At 51.9% G+C, this 19,476-nt stretch overlaps 1 protein-coding gene across 8 annotated transcripts in view; it reads right to left on the bottom strand.

The window, feature by feature from the left end:
• Window positions 1–19,476, bottom strand: part of Adcy3 (adenylate cyclase 3) — a 78,918-nt gene that overhangs the window by 1,296 nt on the left and 58,146 nt on the right. For 4 of the 8 annotated variants that reach the window (XM_087554559.1, XM_087554560.1, XM_087554557.1 and 1 more), the window contains exons 4-21: window positions 16,955–17,085; window positions 16,390–16,501; window positions 16,107–16,234; window positions 15,325–15,483; window positions 13,844–14,018; window positions 12,374–12,499; window positions 10,855–10,997; window positions 10,552–10,713; window positions 8,336–8,423; window positions 7,492–7,608; window positions 5,542–5,801; window positions 5,228–5,293; window positions 3,584–3,668; window positions 2,754–2,912; window positions 1,907–2,053; window positions 1,373–1,492; window positions 600–723; window positions 24–148 (exon numbers count right to left, since the gene is read on the bottom strand). In XM_087554559.1, coding sequence (XP_087410685.1) covers window positions 24–148; window positions 600–723; window positions 1,373–1,492; window positions 1,907–2,053; window positions 2,754–2,912; window positions 3,584–3,668; window positions 5,228–5,293; window positions 5,542–5,801; window positions 7,492–7,608; window positions 8,336–8,423; window positions 10,552–10,713; window positions 10,855–10,997; window positions 12,374–12,499; window positions 13,844–14,018; window positions 15,325–15,483; window positions 16,107–16,234; window positions 16,390–16,501; window positions 16,955–17,085 — 2,427 coding nt within the window. The remainder of the gene's footprint in view (window positions 1–23; window positions 149–599; window positions 724–1,372; window positions 1,493–1,906; window positions 2,054–2,753; window positions 2,913–3,583; window positions 3,669–5,227; window positions 5,294–5,541; window positions 5,802–7,491; window positions 7,609–8,335; window positions 8,424–10,551; window positions 10,714–10,854; window positions 10,998–12,373; window positions 12,500–13,843; window positions 14,019–15,324; window positions 15,484–16,106; window positions 16,235–16,389; window positions 16,502–16,954; window positions 17,086–19,476) is intronic. The other 4 variants (XM_087554563.1, XM_087554564.1, XM_087554561.1 and 1 more) reach the window with 1 other exon arrangement.

Below are 19,476 nucleotides of genomic sequence, written 5' to 3'. Positions count from 1 at the left end.
CTCAGTTCTGGTGCTGCACATACCTGGATATTGCCCATGACCCCTGTGGATTCCATCCTGCTGGCCACATTGACCGTGTTCCCCCAGATGTCATAGTGTGGCTTCCGGGCTCCAATGACTCCAGCCAGAACTCCTCCTTTGTTCATGCCTAGTGTAGAGAGTGTGGAGCACAGCCACAAGCCAAGCTTGCATTAGCTTGCAGAAGCTACCAATTTCTCTTTCACAGACAATCATCTGACCCCCACCACAAGGCTGTGTTCCTTGTTAAACATTCCTGCACAGCTGTTTCTCAGGACTGTAGTGGCCAGCTTCAATGTAACCTTCCTGATACTTCAAACTCCTGTAAATTTGCCCAGAAGTGGTGAGGCCACTCCTCATCGTGTAGCTGGCATAAACCTTGGGAGAATCAGATGCAGAAGGGAGTCTGAACTGCCATTGGGAACAGTAGGGATGGGTCTGTCTTTATACTCTTTCATCACTGTAGATTTCTACATGGGGTCACCTCAAAGGGAGCAGAACTAAAGGTCATCTGGCTCCCCTACCATCTGCCTTTTAAGCCTCTGTTCTGCCGAGCACCCCAGCGATGGCAATGCCGTTACCTATGCGCAGCATGAAGTTGTTGAATGACTGGTTGTTGATGTTTGTAAGCGTGTCCTTCATGGCTAGTGCAAAGTCTGCCAGGTCAGCCAGGTGCTGCCAGCGCTCCTTGTCTGACTTTTCCTCCTGTGTGGAAGGAAGCACGGTAACACTGTCAGAATAACAATGAGGCATAGCTGCGACAGTGTGGGTACTCTCTTCAGGGCTAGCATGTCACCAATGCCGACAGAAGTCACGCATCTGTCTAGGGCAAAGACGGCCCAGAAGGTGGGAAGGAGGCCCTTTCTCAGTTACGACCAGTGTGCCACGTGACTGATCACAAGGCAGAGCTCTCGTTGCTGTTTTGAGTCTGGTCCTTGCTTGGTCCCTCAAGGTTGTAAGCACTTGGTGAGCACCTTCATCTTGGTTTACTTAGCCTTAATTCAGAAAGTGTCGGTGTAAAGGAAAACTAGATGATCGTTTGAGATCCATGCTTGCTTGTGAATCTCCATCAGGGAATTGCACAACAGGTTCCACAGGTCTACCCAAGCTCAGTGAAAAGGCCAGTCAACAGCAGCCAGGAGTTTCCACTGCTCCAGAACTGATACAATACCTAAACCCTTGGGGGCATGGCCCATTGGTGCTGCTGGTGGCACTGTGGGGGATGAGCCCTTCCCACAAGAATCAACTTTTCATCTGATTCTTGTTTTCCATGGGCTACGGCTGTCCATCTCTTACTCTTCTGGTCAGAGCTGCCTCTCTAGCTACTGGGTTACTTTGCTAGTTAAAGAATTACCTTGCTGGAGCTTGTAAAGCCATTGGTGTTGACATCTGGTGTGACTCCAGAAGCTGCCATATAGGTGCTGCCGATGGTTTTGATCTTGGTGATGACCCGGAATTTGGGATTGTCCAGGAGCTGCGGACAGAATTAGTAGAACTAAGGAAGAGGATTGAGTTTGTTATCAAATTTGCCTGTTTTCAAGGATCAACAATGCACCTAAGGGACACTCTCCTGCAGTGGCTTTGTTCATTCCATGCTACCTTGGCACATAAACCTCAGCCTCAGTTACCATAACTTAACACTAAGTTAAGTCTCCTTAAGTGGCCAACGTCCTAAGGAAAAGTATCCAGTCAGAGGTAAGAGAGAAGATGATCCTTAATCACACGAACTTTTCCAGGGCCATCCCAGGACCCTGCCATAGCCTTCAGACTCATGGGTTCTGGATGTCTGCAGAAGCCCAGTTAGTGTCAAAGACTCATGTGGGAAATGTGGAGAACTTGTCTTGGGATGTGATATAAAAGGAGCTAGCTCGGATTGGAGGACACTCACAGAGTCAAAATCAGAGATGATCTCATTGAGGAAGCGTAGACACTCGATGCCACCATTATTGATGCTCTCCTCAGTGTAGAAGTCGGCAAAGTTGGGCAAGGAGGCAAACATGACTCCAATCTCGTCATAAGACTGGCTGTACAGCTCCTAAAAAGAGGCAGGACTGAGCTGGGGTGCAGCACTGCTGCACAAACATAAGGGCCAGAGTTGAGTGCACTGAGGTGGAGGCCAGCCGGCTAGTCAGACTAGCAGCCCTGGCTTCTGCAAGAGACACTCCCTCCACATACTGGGGACAAGCAGTAAAGAAAAGCACCAGTGTGTCATCCTCCAGCCTCCATGTGGACACATGCATACACATACATAAACCACACGCAGAGCAGGGCCCAAGCTCTCGAGGGATGGCTGCCTGGTAGGATGGTGTACTAAGGGGTCTTCTGTTGTCCTCACACATGATGTGTGCACTCAACTATTGAACCCAACTTTGAATGATTAGAATGAGGAGCATCCTCCATGGCCTCTGCATCTGTCCCTTCCTGCCTTCCCTCAGTGATGGACTGTTTGCCTGGAAGTGTAAGTAAGTTGCTTATGGTCGTGGTGCTTCATCCCAGCGACAGAAGCCTCCAGGGAAGGTCAGTAAAATGGCCAACCACCTTGGTTTGAGAAGGTCTTATTGGCAGAAGGGGCACTCTGGTTCAGCAAGGCTCTGTAGAAGACACCCTGGGACTACCTCTTGTTGATGTTTCTGGTTAGGTCCAGCCATACTTGGACTTCAACCCCAGTTATAAAAGGCCTTTGATAGCGGGTGCTCCTTGGCAGAAAGCATAAGCTCCACCTGACATCCTCTTACCTCATCTCTCTTCTTGGAGCCCAGGAAATGGCGTGCAACATGCTCTGGCAACATGTTGGTGACCAAGGCCTCGTTCCACCGGCGCATCTCGTACACACGTTCTTTCTGGTCATGGACCTCAATCTTCCACAAGAACAGTGTCCGGGCCAGTTTCTCCACCTACAGGCACAGGTTAGGTGAGATGAGTGCTCGAAAGCCATCCAATGGAAAGATCTGGAACGGGGTATTGAGTATCGTGTGCTAACACTGGAAGGAGATCGCTAAATGACAGGCGAGCTGAGAGGAGTCACCTAATCAAAATGTTATCCCACATTTGTACTGAGGACCTGGTTCTCTTGATACAGTGGAGCTCCAAGAAGACTTTGAACTTAGTTGCAGGTCCGGGGTTGGGGGCCAGGGGCGTGGGGGTAGGGGGACAGAGAAGGCTCTGCCAGAACCAAGAGGCATCCCCATCTCTAGCAGATCCATTTGTGAAGTGCCTTGGGGAGGCTGTACTTTCCTGGCAAACCACTTGGGGGCATCCAAGCTAACTGTCCTTGTATCTTCATCTTTACTGAACAGAATTTCATTGGGGCCTTTCCCTTTCTCTCTGGCTCCAATGCTAGTGCGGCAGTGACCACCCATGCCAGGGTGAGTGCAGAGGCCTTGAGCCCTGCCTAGGGAACACTGCACATCCTGGAGGAGGGCAGAAGAAGAACCCAGGACACAGCAGAGCTGTGCATCCACTGTCGTGTTAGGTGAAGGAGCTGCTTTTCGTAGGTGCCTGTGCTTCTGAGCTCTAAGATTGCTGGCTAGGAGGCCCTTAGCACGGAAGCGGGTGTGGCACTCACGTGGCGTGAGAAGTAGTAAAAGCTCAGCATCATAACGAACATCATCACAGTCATCGAGTACTTGGAAGGCACCAGGGGCAGCCTGCTGGATAGACAAGAGCATGAAGTGTCCCTTTGCCACCCTCCAACAGGGCTGTGCTGTTAGCTATCCCTTCAGAAGCGCCCCCGCCCCCGCCCTGGCATCAGTTCCTCAGTCCAGGCTGCCCTCCCCTCCCCTCCCCGGCATGTGACTGGGGTACTGGAGTTGGAATCAGCAGCAGCCCCAGCTTCCCCGGCTGCAGGCCGTTCACATTGGGCTGCTCCTCAGACTCAGCTGCAGCACCCGACACATCCAAGCTGTAGCTATCCTGATTTTGAAGAAGAAAGAGACTCCCCAGTGGTGGGACCAGGCTGCAGTTTTGCTATGGTGTCTTTCTAACTTTAGCCATAGTTTGGTGTGGCCCTACAGCTACCTTCTGTCACTGTATACTCTGCTGCATGAAGAGTATCTGTTATGCTGGTGTCATTTGGGCTTTGTATTATGGATGATGATACTAGGGATATTCTTGTACAACTACCTTGGAGTGAGTATGTATGTATGTATGTATGTATGTTCTTTTCTAAGATGGGTATAGAAGTGGAGTTTCTGGGCTATGGGTTTTAGATTTTTGTTTGAGATAGGATCTCATGTGTCTCAGGCTGGCCTTGAACTATTGACCTCCTGCTTCCATTGTAGGTACACACCACCATTTCTAGTTTATGCAGTGTTGGGAACCCAAGACTTTGTCCATGCTAAAGCAAGCTTTCTACCAAATGAGTGTGTCTCCAACCCCCCCCCCCCAGGTCTATTCCTAACCAAATCTAAATGGCTATAACAATGTTTACCACCACCAAGAGTGTATGAGGTTACACTGAACTTAATAACAGCTTGAAAATTTTGCCAAATTGGTAGGGGTATAGTGACAGTTTCTTATGGCTTTAATTGTGTTTGGGTTTTATTTTGCTTGTCTAAATGCCCTTCACTGGTGTCCATTTAAGACTTTTTTTCCCCCTGAAATTCACTCTGTAGTCCAGGCCAGCCTTGAACTCACAGAGATTCACCTCTCGAGTGCTGGAATTAAAGATGTGCACCACCACTGTCTAGCCATTTAGACTTATTTTATGAAGGGCACATTCAACTCTCCGACTCTTCCTCTACTAGTACTGTCTTTAAAAAACAAAAACAAAAACCTCACCTCAGGGTCTGATCTAAAACTTTAGTATGCAAACATTAGGGAATATTCGTGGGGAAGACAGCCCAGGAAAGCTGATCTAGGTGGATTCCTGAGGGGAGGGCTAACCACCTTCATTCCAACTTAGCCCTCTTTCTTCGCCTCCCTGCCTGTGTGTATCCTGCTGGCCTGCTGACTGCAGCTGCCACCCACTTGAGTCTTTTCAGCTCCAGCCTCTGTGCCCTCTCATCTGCACACACATTTCTGCTCTCTGCTCCTCTGTCTCTGATGTAAGAGGAACCCAGATGGCCAGGTCCACACGGAGCATAGCCTCTGCCTAGCTAACCCATAGAAATACGCAACCGCTTTAACTGATACACCGGCAACCGTGTTACAGTTGCTGTCTCTGGCCAGGGCTATGAAGCAGACAAGGGGGAAATGTAATGACTCTTACCTGTCAGTGCCATTGAGCCCAGGGGTGGAAAGTACCTGCATCTTCTCTAAGGCCACCATAGGAGAGCTGTTGAGAAGATAATAGCGCATTCAGGCCATAGCTGGACATAAGAGGCTGATACCCCAGCCAGACACTGAGGTGTCCCACATCTACTCGGTGAGATGGAAAGGACCACTCCCAACAAGCTGTGCGTGTCTGTGAGAAGCCCTGAATTTTCATGACTCCTTACTTCTCTGATGAACCTGAGTCAGGGATGGGGTGGGGCACGTGAGAGGAAAGAGGCCATGCACACCCTCAATCAGGCTTCATCTTACTCCTTTTCCTGAAAGCGTTTGTGGTCGTATTCATCAAAGACAGGACACCAGGCATACAGGTTGATGGCAGTCACGGCGCCTGTGACGAGCAGCATGAGTGTCAGCTTCACCATGTGGCTGACCTGCACCAGCATGATGGTGGCGATGAGGGACAGCACAGCAACATAGTTGTAGTACTTGGGGTTCTCCATACAGCCACCGTCCAGCTCTATCCCGGTTGTCACGTTGTAAGGTCCCATGTAGTACTGGAGACAGCTCAGCTGGAGGCCAGGACAATGGGGAGGGGAGGGGTAAAAGATCAGAGGGGTTTCTCGGCCACCACGACGATCAGCTAGCTCTCTCCACAGTGCCCTCAGAGAGACGGGAAGTCTAACAGAGAGTGAGCTTACACATTAGTGACTGCTGCGAAGAGCGTGTCACTGCTCCTATTCTACAGAAATCCCTCCGACGGTTAGCAAGTGGTGATAGGAGACCCTGGAACCAGAGCTCCTGGCTCCTGGTCCAACATGCTTTTCCTATCACACTCACTGCAAGAGAGGCTGTGTGGCCATTCAGAATCTCTGGGGTGACAGCTATTCTGCCAACAAGGCACCCTTACCTTGTGGAGTCTGTTCATTGGTTGCACTAATACTGTTCACCATCAACAGAAAGTGTGTCCTCGAGCTAACTAAGCCTTTCTAGATAGCCTGCAGCTCGCCTAGCTTTGGGTAAGGACTTGGCATGCAATGCCAGGACGTGCGGGATCCCTGTGCACCCATCCCAGGTCCTTGGACCTGGATATCAACTTCGTATGTCTCATGGGATCATGGGCGTCATTCTACATGGTGGACACCATGCAGCCCACAGACGTCCTGCACTCTGGAGCTCTCACTTCTTGACCAGGTAGCTGTCCAGTTATAGCCCTGCAGTTCCCGCTTCTAGTGCTTCCAAAGTAAGGCTCTAGGCTTAAGTTGTTAAATTACAAGAATGTTATACAACATTCTTAAGAGGACTTAGGAGAGTACATTCAGTATGCCCAAATTAGAACAGAATGTATCGACTGGTGGGAACAGTGACCTTTCCTGTCCCCTGTCCCTCACAGAGCATCCGGCTGCCCTCTCTTGGAACCCTAGCTCTCCACAAACTGAGCAGAACAGAAGATGGCCTCCCCAGAGATCTCCCAGGCTCTGTGAGGCTGTTCCTGCTCGGCCACCTAGGAATGTGGGACGATCCCTGATAAAACGGGCCCACCTCAGCCCAGTGGATCCCGACACTGGCTATGCTTCCAGGAACACAGCTCATGAGTGCTTGTATCGTACACCTTGTGGTTGAGGAAGACATCTCAGGTGTGTGCATATACATATACAAGATGCGTGTACTTTTGGAAGCTAGAACAGTCCTGTGTCATTCCATCAGTGGCATCTGCTTTTTGTTTTTCCTTTTCTGTTTTTGAGACGAGGTCTCCCACTGGCCCAGTACAAGTCAATAAATAAATTGGCTGGCCAGTGATCCCAGAGACTAGTGTCTTGCCTCCCATCACCGAGACTATAAGCATACACCACCACACCAGGCCTTTTCCACATGCATTCTGGGGATGAAACTTGGGTCCCAAGCTGGTTACCAATTGAGTTATCTCCCAGCTTCTAAAACTGCTTCAATTTTTCACTGTTACTATGTGACCTAAAGCAAACAAACAAACCTTTCTGAACTTTAATCCCTTCAGGTGAAACCACAGATGTTGGTGCACCTAGCTGAGGACTGGGGACACTGGATGGTGGGAGGGAAGGGGCTACGAAGAACTCAGTCAGTCTTGGAAGTTCTCTGAAGACCCTCTCCACCTCACTGGGATGTCCTGTGTCAGATTTATCTGCCTGAAATATATGCTGACAGAGGAATGGACTAGCAAGCTGACAGAGTACAGCCCCTCTCCCCTGGGTTTAGCCCCACTTCAGCAAAGAAGCAAAAGCTCACCATGTCCACAACATTGGCCATAACCAGAATGAAGATGGCTAACATGGCCCAGGTATTTCTGGCCCAGCGGGTCCGGTCAATCCAAGATGAGAAGGCCACGAGCTTCTTAGGAAATGCCTAGGAGAACAAACAAGAGTGATTTCAAGGGGGTTGAGCCTCCACCTGTATGTCTTGAAGGGACGACTGCTCATGGCTGTTCCCATGCTCTGGTTCTAGAAACCTAAAAGGCCATGCTTTGCCTATGGGCCCCCAAAACTGACAGTCCTTGAGGCAGTATAGCCCTAGGCCTTCAGGTCATAGCTCCTGGTTAGGCAGACACATCCAGAATATGTGGGCAGCCCCCAGAAGTGAGGCCAGGGCAAGGAGCAGCATTCAGGGATAGCCATCTGCCTAGCTGCCTCCCTCTTCCTTTTCTGCATCAGTACACCAGGTCACCTGGCAAGTGGCCTGTTAGACACTGTTAGACTGATTTTCTAAGACTGCTTTTCCCTTGTCGTTCTAATCAAAAACTTCCTGGCACACAAGTGCTCACAGAACTCTCAAGCTGGCTTTTAAGGTCTTTCACACAGTTGAAGTCAACCCATCTTCCAGTTGGATTGTGCTTTATTGACTTATATATGTTTAGTCATGGTCCTCAAGATACCACGTCACATAAGGGATGAATGGGGGAGGAGGATGGATGGATGGATGGATGGATGGATGGATGGATGGATGGATGGATGCCTAAATGACCCCCACAGACAAGTCTATCAGGACTTGACCAGAAGCCCAAATCCTATCATTTACACAGAGTACTACTCTAGGGACTAGAAGGTTCCAGGCTCAACTGGGGAGTGCCTCTTACCCTGGGGAAGATGGCAGCCATCGAACAGATGGTCAGGATCAAGAGCAGAACCTCTCCAACCACGAAGGTCACGTAGTTTGTCATCAACCTATGGCAGAGAGAAGGGGACTGGGTAGTACAGTGGTCAGCTGAGCATAAGCTTATGACTGGCATCTTCTCTTTGACACCAGGGAACTGCTGTTATTATCTTAGCAGAACAAGAATGGCAGGCCCTGGCAGAGAGGAATGCCAACAAAGGGCCTGGGAATGCCACCCTCGAGCTGCTAAGTGTCCGCTGGGACTTTTCCAGAGGTGAGGAGGGTCACAGATGCCCTGAAAATAGCCCAGTAATAGCCTGGGAAAGGGTTCTTAGGAACGAGCAGCAGCCCTGTAGCTGGGGTGAGAACAGTACAGAGCAGAACTCAGAAGTGCCGAGAGCTGGGGAAGTGTGACCTCTGACCGAACACTGCACACGGAATGAGGTTTTCCACATCCACTTCTTCCCTCCGCTCTGGGAAATCCATCTGCTCCAGATCCTCCTTATATCTCATCCCTCCACGGAGAATACTGTTGCCAAGAGATCCCAGAAGCTTAGGTTGCCAATCTAGTATCAAACTCGGGGTCGCCTCTTACATCTCACTTGGTTTGGGGGATCTCTTTGGTGTCTGGTTTTGTCACCACATACAGGCCTTAAGGGCTTCTCTTTCCACTCACTCCCCCTTCGTGATCTCAGTGAGCCTCACGCTCCCGAGTGTGCGTTATGTGGGTGGCGCTCAGGTTTCCTCTAGCCTCGCCCTGAGCCCCAGACTAACTCAGCTGCCTCATGGGCAGTGCCACACGGGCAGCTCACTCTAGACCTCTCCTGCTCTAAGGCTCCCTCTCCTATATTCTCTACGTGGCTAATGCCCTTTGCTCAAATGAAGAGGCTCTGGGGATGTCCTTGACTCTGCCCTTTCATACCCCATAGCAAACCAGCCAGTGACTCGTGCCATCACGGTCTTCAAAATCCAGTCATCCAGCCATCAATAAAACTCGAGTGCAGCCCCTCATCCTCACCTTCTGTAACCCTGCCTGGCCTCAGCTTCCACTCCTGCACGCTAACCTGTTCTGACACACTCAGAGGGTTCCCTTCTCAAATCTGTACCCACCTTGAATCTTTCTGCCAGCCTCTGCACCCAAAAGCATGAACTGTGCCCGGCTCCCTACCCTGACTCCTGTCATTGTCCATACCACCCCAGCTCCCAGCACTGTCCCCCCACTATGCCTTGAGAGGCTTGGCCCACTGCTGCCTCCCTCCATGCCTGCCTGAGACGAGCATCCCTTGACTCACTCCCCAGCCCTTCAGGACTGTAAAATACCACCTTGTCGGCGAGCCCTGCTCTGACCATCCTACAGAAACCTACAACCCTGCCGCACCCCCTTTTACCCTTCTTCTCTTTACCCACATTCATCACCACCACACACAGACTTTCCTGTTTACCTGTTCATGCCTTCCCCCATCACCGCCCCACTCCCCATGAGACATAAGCTTCACAAGAACTGCTACGTCCCCAGACCCAACTCAGCGTTTATAAACTGAACGGCTCTAATTTCACAACAGTCTTGAGAGTCATGCAGGGCGGGTGTCCTTACTTGGCAGATGAACAAGCGGGCACTCATGGTGCCTTCGGGGACCTGCCACTGTCCTGCCTACAGAACCTCAGATGGCAGCCAGGTACCAAGGGTTCCAAATACCCCAAGCAGGGCTCCAGGATCTGTGCATGAAAGACTCGTGCAGAGGGGAGATGCCCACTTGTCCCTTGAGGCCAGGAAGGTGATCATTAACCTTCAGGTAGGACTTCCACACCTGAGCTGACTCTGGAATACCGTGTCTTACCCCAGAGGAAATGCCACTGACGTCAGTTTGTGTCTAGAGCCTAGAATCTAGATTTACAAAGATGAGCTGAGAGTCAACGTGACTCTGACTAAAGATTTGGCGACATCCCCACTCTTCTCCCTAGAACTCTGTAGCAGCCATCTAACCATGTCTCCATCCTCTTGGATGGGCCTGTCACCAGCCTTCCTGCCCCGGCTGAGATCTCGTTCCGGGGTTGATGTTGCCGTGGAATCCAGGTGGGGGTCAGGGAAAGAAACCAGGAACCCAAACAAGGTCAGAGGCCCCCGCCCCTTATACTGCTGCCACCCATTCCCTGATCCCCCTTCTCCTGGCCTGTCAGCCCCACCCTGTACCTCCTCACCAGGGGTCGATAAGTATCTCCACCATGGCCGTGCAGAAAAGGACCACACAGGAACAGCTGAAGGCAGCCCCACTCTGCTTCTCCTTCTCCACCGAGTAGCGTGTTTCCATCTCTGGGTCCATGAACCTCATCGTTAGGAGGAATGTGTTTCTCTTCTTTACCCTGCCACGGAAACAAGCCCTGTGACCCACATGACAGGCCTACCATGATTGCTGGGACGGGGCCCTGTTTCAGATACTATTCCCTGCACTGAGTAAGGGCCAGTGAGGGTTGGCAGCTGGGGCCTCAGCAGTAGCCACTTACACCTGGGCGGACTCCCGCTCCAGCAGGGCCTCGTTAAGAAGCTGGTTCAGTTCGTGCTCATCCTCAGAGGCGTCCACCACACGGTCTGCCAGGTCCTGGAGGCGCAGCCTGCGGCGGGGGTTGGGGAACGAGGGGTTGTCAGCCTGTAAGCCAGGGAGGCAGAGTCAGTGGGGCAGATGGGACAGGTGGGGTCGGGTGTGGGGAAGACTAGTGAAGGGGAGGGAACGAAGGGTCACACTCCTGAGGACCAAACCCTTTCCCTGGTTCCACCCGGCCACTGTCTCCCTGGGAAGCTCTATGGGAGCTGTCCACTGATGCAGGTGCCTTGGGGAACCGGTCTCGGATGGGCCTGTCGCCCCTCTTCTCACAAGAAGCCTTACATACGGATGACCTTGGGATCCTGTAATCCCAGTCTCAGGGCTCAAGATTATCAGTCGCTAGTGGTCTAATGAGAAAGGGCTGGCAGAGCGGGCATCCACCACCACTTTATGCCCCATCAGAAAAAGGTCCAAAACAGAAGTCTTACAGCCATCAGCCCAAGGGGTGACTGCTCAGACCCATCAAGGCTGTGCAAGTCTGAAGGGCATTTGAAGGCAGAGCTGAGATTCCTGGTTTGAGGCCCAGCTTACTTGGTCCCTAATTTTTTTCCTCCCAAAAAACATTGTGGGTGGCCTGCTCTGGCACCAAGAGTCTCTTTCATGGAGTGTGAGCTAGATGTGTATGACACCCACTAACGGGTAGGGCTGAAGACTCACCGGCCTCTAGAGCCACGTCTGAGGCAAGCTCCATAGTTTATGAGTCCACTTCCTATCAAAAACAAAAATCTCTTTGCTTTTATTTTATGTGCATTGGTGTTTTGCCTGTATGTATGTCTGTGGAAGGTGTCAGAAGCTTCTGAACTGGAGTTACAGACAGGTGTGAGCCGCCATGTGGGTGCTGGGATTTGAACCCACATCCTCTGGAAGAGCAGCCAGTGCTCAAAACCACTGAGCCATCTCTCCAGCCCCAAGAAAATTATTGTCAAGAGAAGCAGTCGGATGGATGTGCAAAGAAAAGCCAGCTTCCATGAATCTCTGTCTACCTCCTACAGCATCCGAAACCTGTCTCCGTTCACAGAGACATGGCAGATGCCAGCTTCCAGCCACAGGGACTTTAAGGCAGATGTCGCCTTCATCAGTGGGCACGTTCGACAAGTTTCTTAGTAAAGGGAAATTCTGGGTTGTCTCCTTATCCCTTGGGGCAACATGGCAGCCCTTACTTCCAGGTCTTCGATGCATGAAACTCATGGGTTTATGAGAAGGGCGTGGCTTGATACAAACTCTCACTCGCAAATACGTTCCCATCCTAGAATCCTCACAGAGCATGAGCCTACACGCCTAGGCCACACCAGCGAGAAGATGCTTCAGGGGAGTGCCTCTGGGGACCTTATCCTCCCTTCTCCCCTGTAACTGCATCCTCACAGCATGGGCTCCCGCTGCAGCAGCCCATCCGTCCCCATTCCTGCGGACTCCACACCCACCTGGGCCTCCTGTTCTTCAGCCTCCTCTGATGTGGAGCCGCTGGCATGGGCACTCCCATTGGGCTCCTTGGTCTCAATAAGGGCAGGGGAGCTGGGCTTGGATGCCGGTGCTCCGTTTGGCAGGGCCTGCCACAGAAAAGAGTGCTCCTCAGGACCGTGAAACATAACCTCCTAACTGCCCCAGCCTGTGACTGTTCTATTGTTCTAGAAACTTCCTTCTACATTTATGGAAGTCTTGCTGACAAAGAAATTTCATCAGTTTGTCCTCTATAACGTCCATGTTTTAAATCCTGTCATTTCTAGTAACCATTGCTACTAAGAACAGTTTTCGAAACAGAGAGAGGACCCAGGTGCTCCAACTCCTATTGCTAAGACACCGACTCCACGGCAGTGCCCTGAGATCTCTTGGGTGGGGGCCTTGTCAAGCGAGTAACCGCTGTAAACCTCAGGTCAGTGTTTGCCCTTGATGGAGCAAGCCAGACTCTGTCAAGGGAAACAGTTTGCTCGCCCAGTTCATAAGTGTCTGTTGAGCCCTGACTTCTCCTAACCCACATTCTCAAGAGGAAGGGCAGACAATAGCAAAATAGGTAAGGGAAGAAAAGGCAGTCAAAAGAAAATGGGATGGAGAAAGAGGGCGTGGGGGTTGCTGGGGGGAATCCAGTCATAAAGAGGGTCATCGGAGGAGGGTGTCTCTGTGAAGACAGCACTTCAGAACAGATGTGAAGGGACATCAAAAAGGAAAGGGAATTACAGGGTAAATGAACAGCTAGCAGTAGGCTGTGCCCTGAGGATGCAAGTGACAGCCAAGAGGCCAGCATTACTGGAGCAGAGTAAGCAGGGGGAGGTTGTGGCAGACACTGTGCAGGGACCAGGCCCGGGGCAGGCCCCAGACTGCTTTTGTTCTGTTCCTTCTCATTTCCACTGGAAACCCTTCCTTGGCTCTGGCTCCCCTCTGCAGCCCCCGCTCACTGCATCTCCCTCCCTTGGTGCACATAACACCACTGTAGCTTTAGCCACTTCCAGGCTTGTGGTGGCCTCTCCCTTCTGGCTGCTGTCTCAGGACATACTGTCATGTGAACTCCAGCTTGTCACACATGACACCGTTGTCCCCCAGACCTGGTTTCAGAAAGAAACTACCACCAGACTGAGTGCCATGGGACTCAAGCATTTCTCATGCTGTGCTCTTCTTCTTGTGTCAACCACCAGCCAGCCTTCTATGACCGCTCTATTAACGTAATGTATTTTTTGTCACAGGATCCTGCTACATAGGCCCAGGCTGGCCTTGAACTTGCTTATATAACCCTAAGAAGTTCCTGAACTTGCTGTGTGGCCTAGGCAGGCTTTGGAGTCCTGCCTCAGCCTCCCGTGTGCTAGACTTTCAGGAGCTCGCCACCACACCGCACCTAACTGCTCTTTTCTAAATCCCCTTCTTTCCTCCTCGCTGCACTTAGAGTTGGACAGAGGACTCACCGAGCCGTTGAGGCCATTTTGAGCTGTCTTCTTCACCTCTGGCTTGGAGGCAATGATGAGGTAGGTTTCGATGCCCTTCTCATCTAGGTAGTCGCAGCGACTGCCACCATCACCAGGTTCGACATCGAACTCCCCTTTCAGGCAGTCCATGGTGCTCTGGGAAATGTGCACGCGCCTGCAGCACAGAGAGAGGCTCTGAGCATGCTCCGGAGGTAGCCCTTGCCTGCCCCAGAGACACACAGTGGCACACAAGCACTGACTGCTGCTGGGATGAATGACTCCAGAGCATGTGCAGTAGGGACCAGGGGAGCAGACCTGCAGTTGGCTAACTGTATGGTCAACGTGGTGCCCAGTGCTCTGAGCTTCCGTCCCAGAGGCTGTCGAATTCTTAGAACAGAAACGAAATTTTCCTTCCTGGTTTTTAAGTATCAGATGAGTGGCTAAAGAGATGGCTCAGTGGTTAAGAGCACTTCCTCCTCTTCCAGAGGACCTGGGTTTGGTTCCCAGTACCGGCATCTGGCAGTTCACAACCATCTATAACTCTAACTCCAGAGGATCCGATGCCTCTGGTCTCTGCAGGTACCACACAACATGCATGCACACCCACATACAGATACATATGCCTACACATATGTGAAAATAATAGAAATAAATCTTTTAGGTATCGAATGAGATACCAAATTTGAATACCAGCTCTGAGTGCTGACATCAAGAATTAGATTCTCTCTACCTTGTCTCCCCTCCTACCAAAGGGACTAAAAGCCTCAGAGTCACTAAGGAGAGAACAGGAACTGCCTCTAATAAGGCCCCAAAGGCAGGAAAGGTAGGCCAGGCCTCCTGCATCCTGCCCAGAGACAGGCACCTGAGGGCACTCTCCCAGACAGCTGGGTGTGCAGGTGTGCTGCTTAAGTTTTGTTTGTTTTTTGGTCAACTCCACACCACCTAGAGTCACCCGGGAATAAGGAATTTTAACTGAGGAACTGCCCAGATCATATTGACCTATAACCATGTCTGAAAGAAATTATCTTGACTAATGATCCAAGGGCCTGGGCTTGGAAGCCAGCTTCCATGAATCTCTGTCTACCTCCTACAGCATCCGAAACCTGTCTCCTTTTACAGAGACATGGCAGATGCCAGCTTCCAGCCCACTGTGGGCAGCACCATTCCTAGGCTCTGAACTGTACAAGAAAACTACTGCCAGGGAGGAAGAGATTGAGCTAGTAAACTTCCATGGTTTCTGCCTCTGCTCCTTCTCTGACTTCCCTTTAGTGATAAACTGGAAGTATAAGCCAAATAAATCCTTTCTTCCACAGGTTGTTTTTGGGCAGTGTTAAATATAGGAACAAGAATAAAGCTACAACATGGGAGGAATGAGATTTTTTGGACCCCTTGTCCCTCATTAGGGCCACAGCCCTGAGAGTGGATGAGATGATCCCCACTCCCTTGGCCCTTATATCTACCCCCTTGGAAAGAGTACTCACCCTGGGATGCCGCCAGCCTCCATCTTGTTTGCCACAGTGACATCGGTAGACCATACATCATACTGCCAGCGCTTCTGGCCCAGGACGCCACCTAGCACAGTGCCTGTGTGCACCCCCACACGCATGTCCACTCCGGTCTTGGTCTTCTCCCGCACGTACCTGCCAGGCACAGAGTGGTGGTGCTGGGTCAGGCCTGGCATTGTGAGGTGCCCTGTGGCCTTTGGAATTCCTCGCAGGTGGACTCCTCCTCCAGACTGAGAGGACCTAGCATGTCCCCTCTGGCTTTCTGCCTGAGCCAAGTGGCTTGCACTGGGGTTAATGGAGGCCAGGGCCCAGGTTCAGTGAGGACAAGCATGGGGAACACGGTGACTTCCGCAAGAGAACCTCCTATTTCTTCCATCCCTCATTCATTCATAAAGTTAATGCTTCCCTGAGTGTGTGTCTGGTGTGTTCTACATGCTGTGGACACAGCCAGAGTGCGTGCTGGCTTCCATGTTCTCTCAGCATTGTGAATTTCTGTTACAGAATCCATGCTGGCATCCCGGCCCTCTCACCCCACCCCACCCTAAACCTCCAGCTCATGCATGGGCTTCCCTTCCCCTAGCCAGACCTGAGACACATGACCTAGAGACTGAGGAGTTTTGTTGTTTCCCTTAGCTATGGGGAAGCCACATCTGGATTTCAGGACCAGAACTGAACCTCATTCCGTGCCTCAAGTAGATCAGCCATGGTGCAGGACATTTGGCCAGTCCCTCCCCCCACCCCCAGAGGGACCCACTTACGAGATGGCCTCTACCATGGCAAGCCCCATCAGGATGGAGCACACGGCGTGGTCCTCCCGGTAGTCAGGCAGGCCGCAGATGCAGTAGTAACAGTCGCCTAGGATCTTGATCCTCAGCTGGTGGTATTTCTGAAAGGGCAGAGCGTGGGCTATGCTCCTGGCCCCTGGCCATGGAGGAAAGGCACAACAGGTGGAGGAAGGCCAGGTAGGGAAAGCTTGGGAGCCAGAGACAGGGCAGAGGGTTGCGGACCACAGTAGCAGGAGTGGGCACGTTTGGGACTTACGGCCGCCAGCTTGTCAAAGCGGGCAAAGAGCTCGTTGAGTAGCTTCACGAGCTCCTGGGCACTGCAAGCAGAGGACAGCTGGGTAAAGCCCACAATATCTGCAAACAGGATGCTGCAGGAGGAGAGGGCATAGGCAGTGAGACTCCAGGCAGCAGCTCGCCACCAATCCCGCCAGCAGGGAACAGTCTTACTCAACCCTGATGCAGTGAGGTCCTGACACGGCTTGGACTCTGAAGCTTATCTTCTGCAAAGGTCCTGCCTACTGACCACTACCCCACCCCTTCTGACTCCCTCCCACCCTTAGCCTCAGAGGGCTAGGTGCCCTTCTCTGGGTGATATTTATTCAGCTGCCGGTAAGCCCAGGCAGGTGATGCACATTTGCACCCTGCTGTCTACTACAATGGCTCCTCCCATTGGTTCAGGGGAACCGAGGTGCACGTTGTGGGGTGGCCTTGCCTCTAGTCCTTGGGAAAACCAGGCCCCCCATTACTCAATAGATCCCATGGAGCAGTGTGCCTCCCTGGCCATCCTGCTGTCAGGGCCCAGGGTCCCTCCGCCATCACACCTGACATTCTCATGGCGGTACATGTACATGGTGTTGAACTGCTGCTGGTCCTTCTGACTCTCATCTTTCTTCATGTCCTTCAACATCTCGTCAGCCACATGCTTTGGCAGGATGGAAAGCATAAGGTTTTCCTGTGAGGAGAAGCACAGGGTTGGCGGGAAATGGCGCACTCCTCCTACAAGGCCAAGTTCAGACGCTTCTGGAAAGAAACCCCTGATCCTGGTGAGGGATGTCACTCAGGAACTACACAGCGTTGCACCGAGGCTCCAGTGCCCGTATGGCAGCAGACAAAGGCCAGGCTGGGTGGTTCCTTACCCCGACACGGCAGCCTGCATATCAACTGACAGCCATTGGCACAACTTGCTCCTCTGTCTATGAGAAGTGCGGCCCCTCTCATGCCTCCCACAGCACCTTCACAGAGCAATCACCAATTCAGACTCAACCTGACTGAAGTCCTATGACACATACATACGGTAATCCCAGAGCCGGCAAGAATTCTACATGAGCCTAGCGTCTCCTGAGGACACAGGTCAGAATTGTGGACCTCCGTTGTGAAAATGGAGGCAGCGGAGACGGTGGAGACCACCAAAGTAGGGAGGAGAGTACCACGTGGGGAAGGGGTCAAACCCACCACGTGAGCCAGCGAGGAGTCTCAAAGGTAGGTAAACAAAGGCCTTTCTGAGAGAGTGAGCCACGTATCCAAGGCAGACATTCAAGGAAAGTCCTCTACGGCTCAAGGGCCTGAAAGTATCTTGGTGACAGTAGAAACAGAAATGCTGTTCAAGTCCTAACTAGGTGGAGATCAAGAGTCGGCATGCTGGCCTCTGGGCCAAACGTGTTTGCTGTCTGCTTTCATAAAGTTTTATTGGCACCCAGCCGGGCCCGCTTGTTTACACATTGTTTCTGACTGTTTTCACACGCCAACAAGCATTGAGCAGTTATGACAAAGACCATATGGCTGGCGAAGCCAGAAATATTTGCACTCTAACTCTTTCCAGAAAAAAAAAATCTGTGGCTTGGACATCTGAGGGGATGGCGCCAGTGCTCAAAATATGGAACCGCGGAAGAAAACCAGATGTGAGGGAAAGTCGGGAGCGTGGCCATACACGTGCCTAGGCTGAGGAGGCCCACAGGGCCTTCATGAGGGAACACCCTGCAGTCAGCGCTGAGGAGAGGCCTAGAGGCCACACCAGAAGCTCTGGAAATCACGGTAGCACATGGCTCAGACTGGGTGGAAGGGAAAGAAGGAGCTACAGCAGACAGTATCATAATGAGGTATGGCTGGGGGAGGAGGACACAGGACCCCCCAGGGGTGCAGGGCAGGAATTAGAGGAAAGCAAAAATGCGGTCTCCATCATCCGCAGGGGGAAGGAAGGGATGATGGTGTCTGGTGAAGGTTTAACAGGATGGAAACTGTGAAGGTCAAAGGGCAAGAGAACCCTTGGCAAGGAGAGAAGGGGGCGGGGCTGGAGAAAAGAGTAGAGATGTGATAAAGCTATAGGTTGAGCACCCTGGGTGACAGAATCCTTGTGACCAAGCCAGAGGACACCTTGAGCTCAGCTACTGAGAAGCTGGGGGGTGTCAGGAGCTCGGTCACCACTGCTTGAGTCTCATGAGTCACGTAGTTTCAGGATGGCTGGTGCCCAGCTCTAGCCCGAAGTGCTTCGTACACAAATCTTACTGCTTGCCCTTGTCCAGTGTTAAGAACCTCGAGATGGCATCATTACAGAATGGGGATGAGAAGCCACATAAATAACCCCAGTGCGCCCTGCCCTAGCTCCACCGGAGCCCAAGAAGCAGCAGAGTGCCCCAGGGACCTACAGCCTAGCAGAGCAAGTAAGACTCGGTGACCCTGGCCCTTGGTGTCCCCAAGCCCCTGCCAGTGAGGTGAAGTCAGAGAAATCTGATAGTAAATAAGCAAACAGCCAGAGCCAGGGCCCTGTTAGCCTCAAGGGCAGCCCAAAGAAAGCTGGAGTCCTGAGTAGCAGAAGCTGGGAATTCTGAAAGCAGTAGAGAGGAGGCAGGGGTGGGGTGGGCGTAGGGCTTTAGACTGAACATCTCAAGGCACCGGCCTACCTGGAGTGGGAAACATGTAATTGCTCTTGTCAACCAAAACCCACAGGGGTGGGAGCAGGCAGGGTGAAGAATGTAACTCTATATTCCCAGTGTGATATCACACAAGTCACCCAAAATCCCTGGTGCCTGGTTTCCTAGGTGGTGAGTCGGGACTAAGTGGCTCATTAGCTGGAAGCACTCAGAACAATGCCCGGCCCCCAGGACGTACTTGGTATATCCTAGCTGTCCTGTGTCACTGCGAAGTATGGCTGAGGGAGTTGGGACCTCAACAAGGTGTGGCCCCATCTTCCTCTCAGCTTCCAGGGTGGTCACGGAGTTCTGGGCTGTGCTCCTTTGGATAGCGTAGTATCAGCAGAACACCTTTCTGTCCCTCAGCCAGGCTTCGTGGATTCTCTCAAGCAGGTGGGGTAATGAAAATATACAAACAAGGGTCCCTCTATTCGCCG

Source organism: Rattus norvegicus, chromosome 6 (assembly GCF_021556685.1).
Source record: "Rattus norvegicus strain SHRSP/BbbUtx chromosome 6, alternate assembly SHRSP_T2T, whole genome shotgun sequence".
Taxonomy (NCBI): Eukaryota; Metazoa; Chordata; class Mammalia; order Rodentia; family Muridae; genus Rattus; species Rattus norvegicus.
The sequence above is the reverse complement of the archived record's forward strand: the minus strand, read 5'-3'. Positions and strand labels throughout refer to the sequence as shown.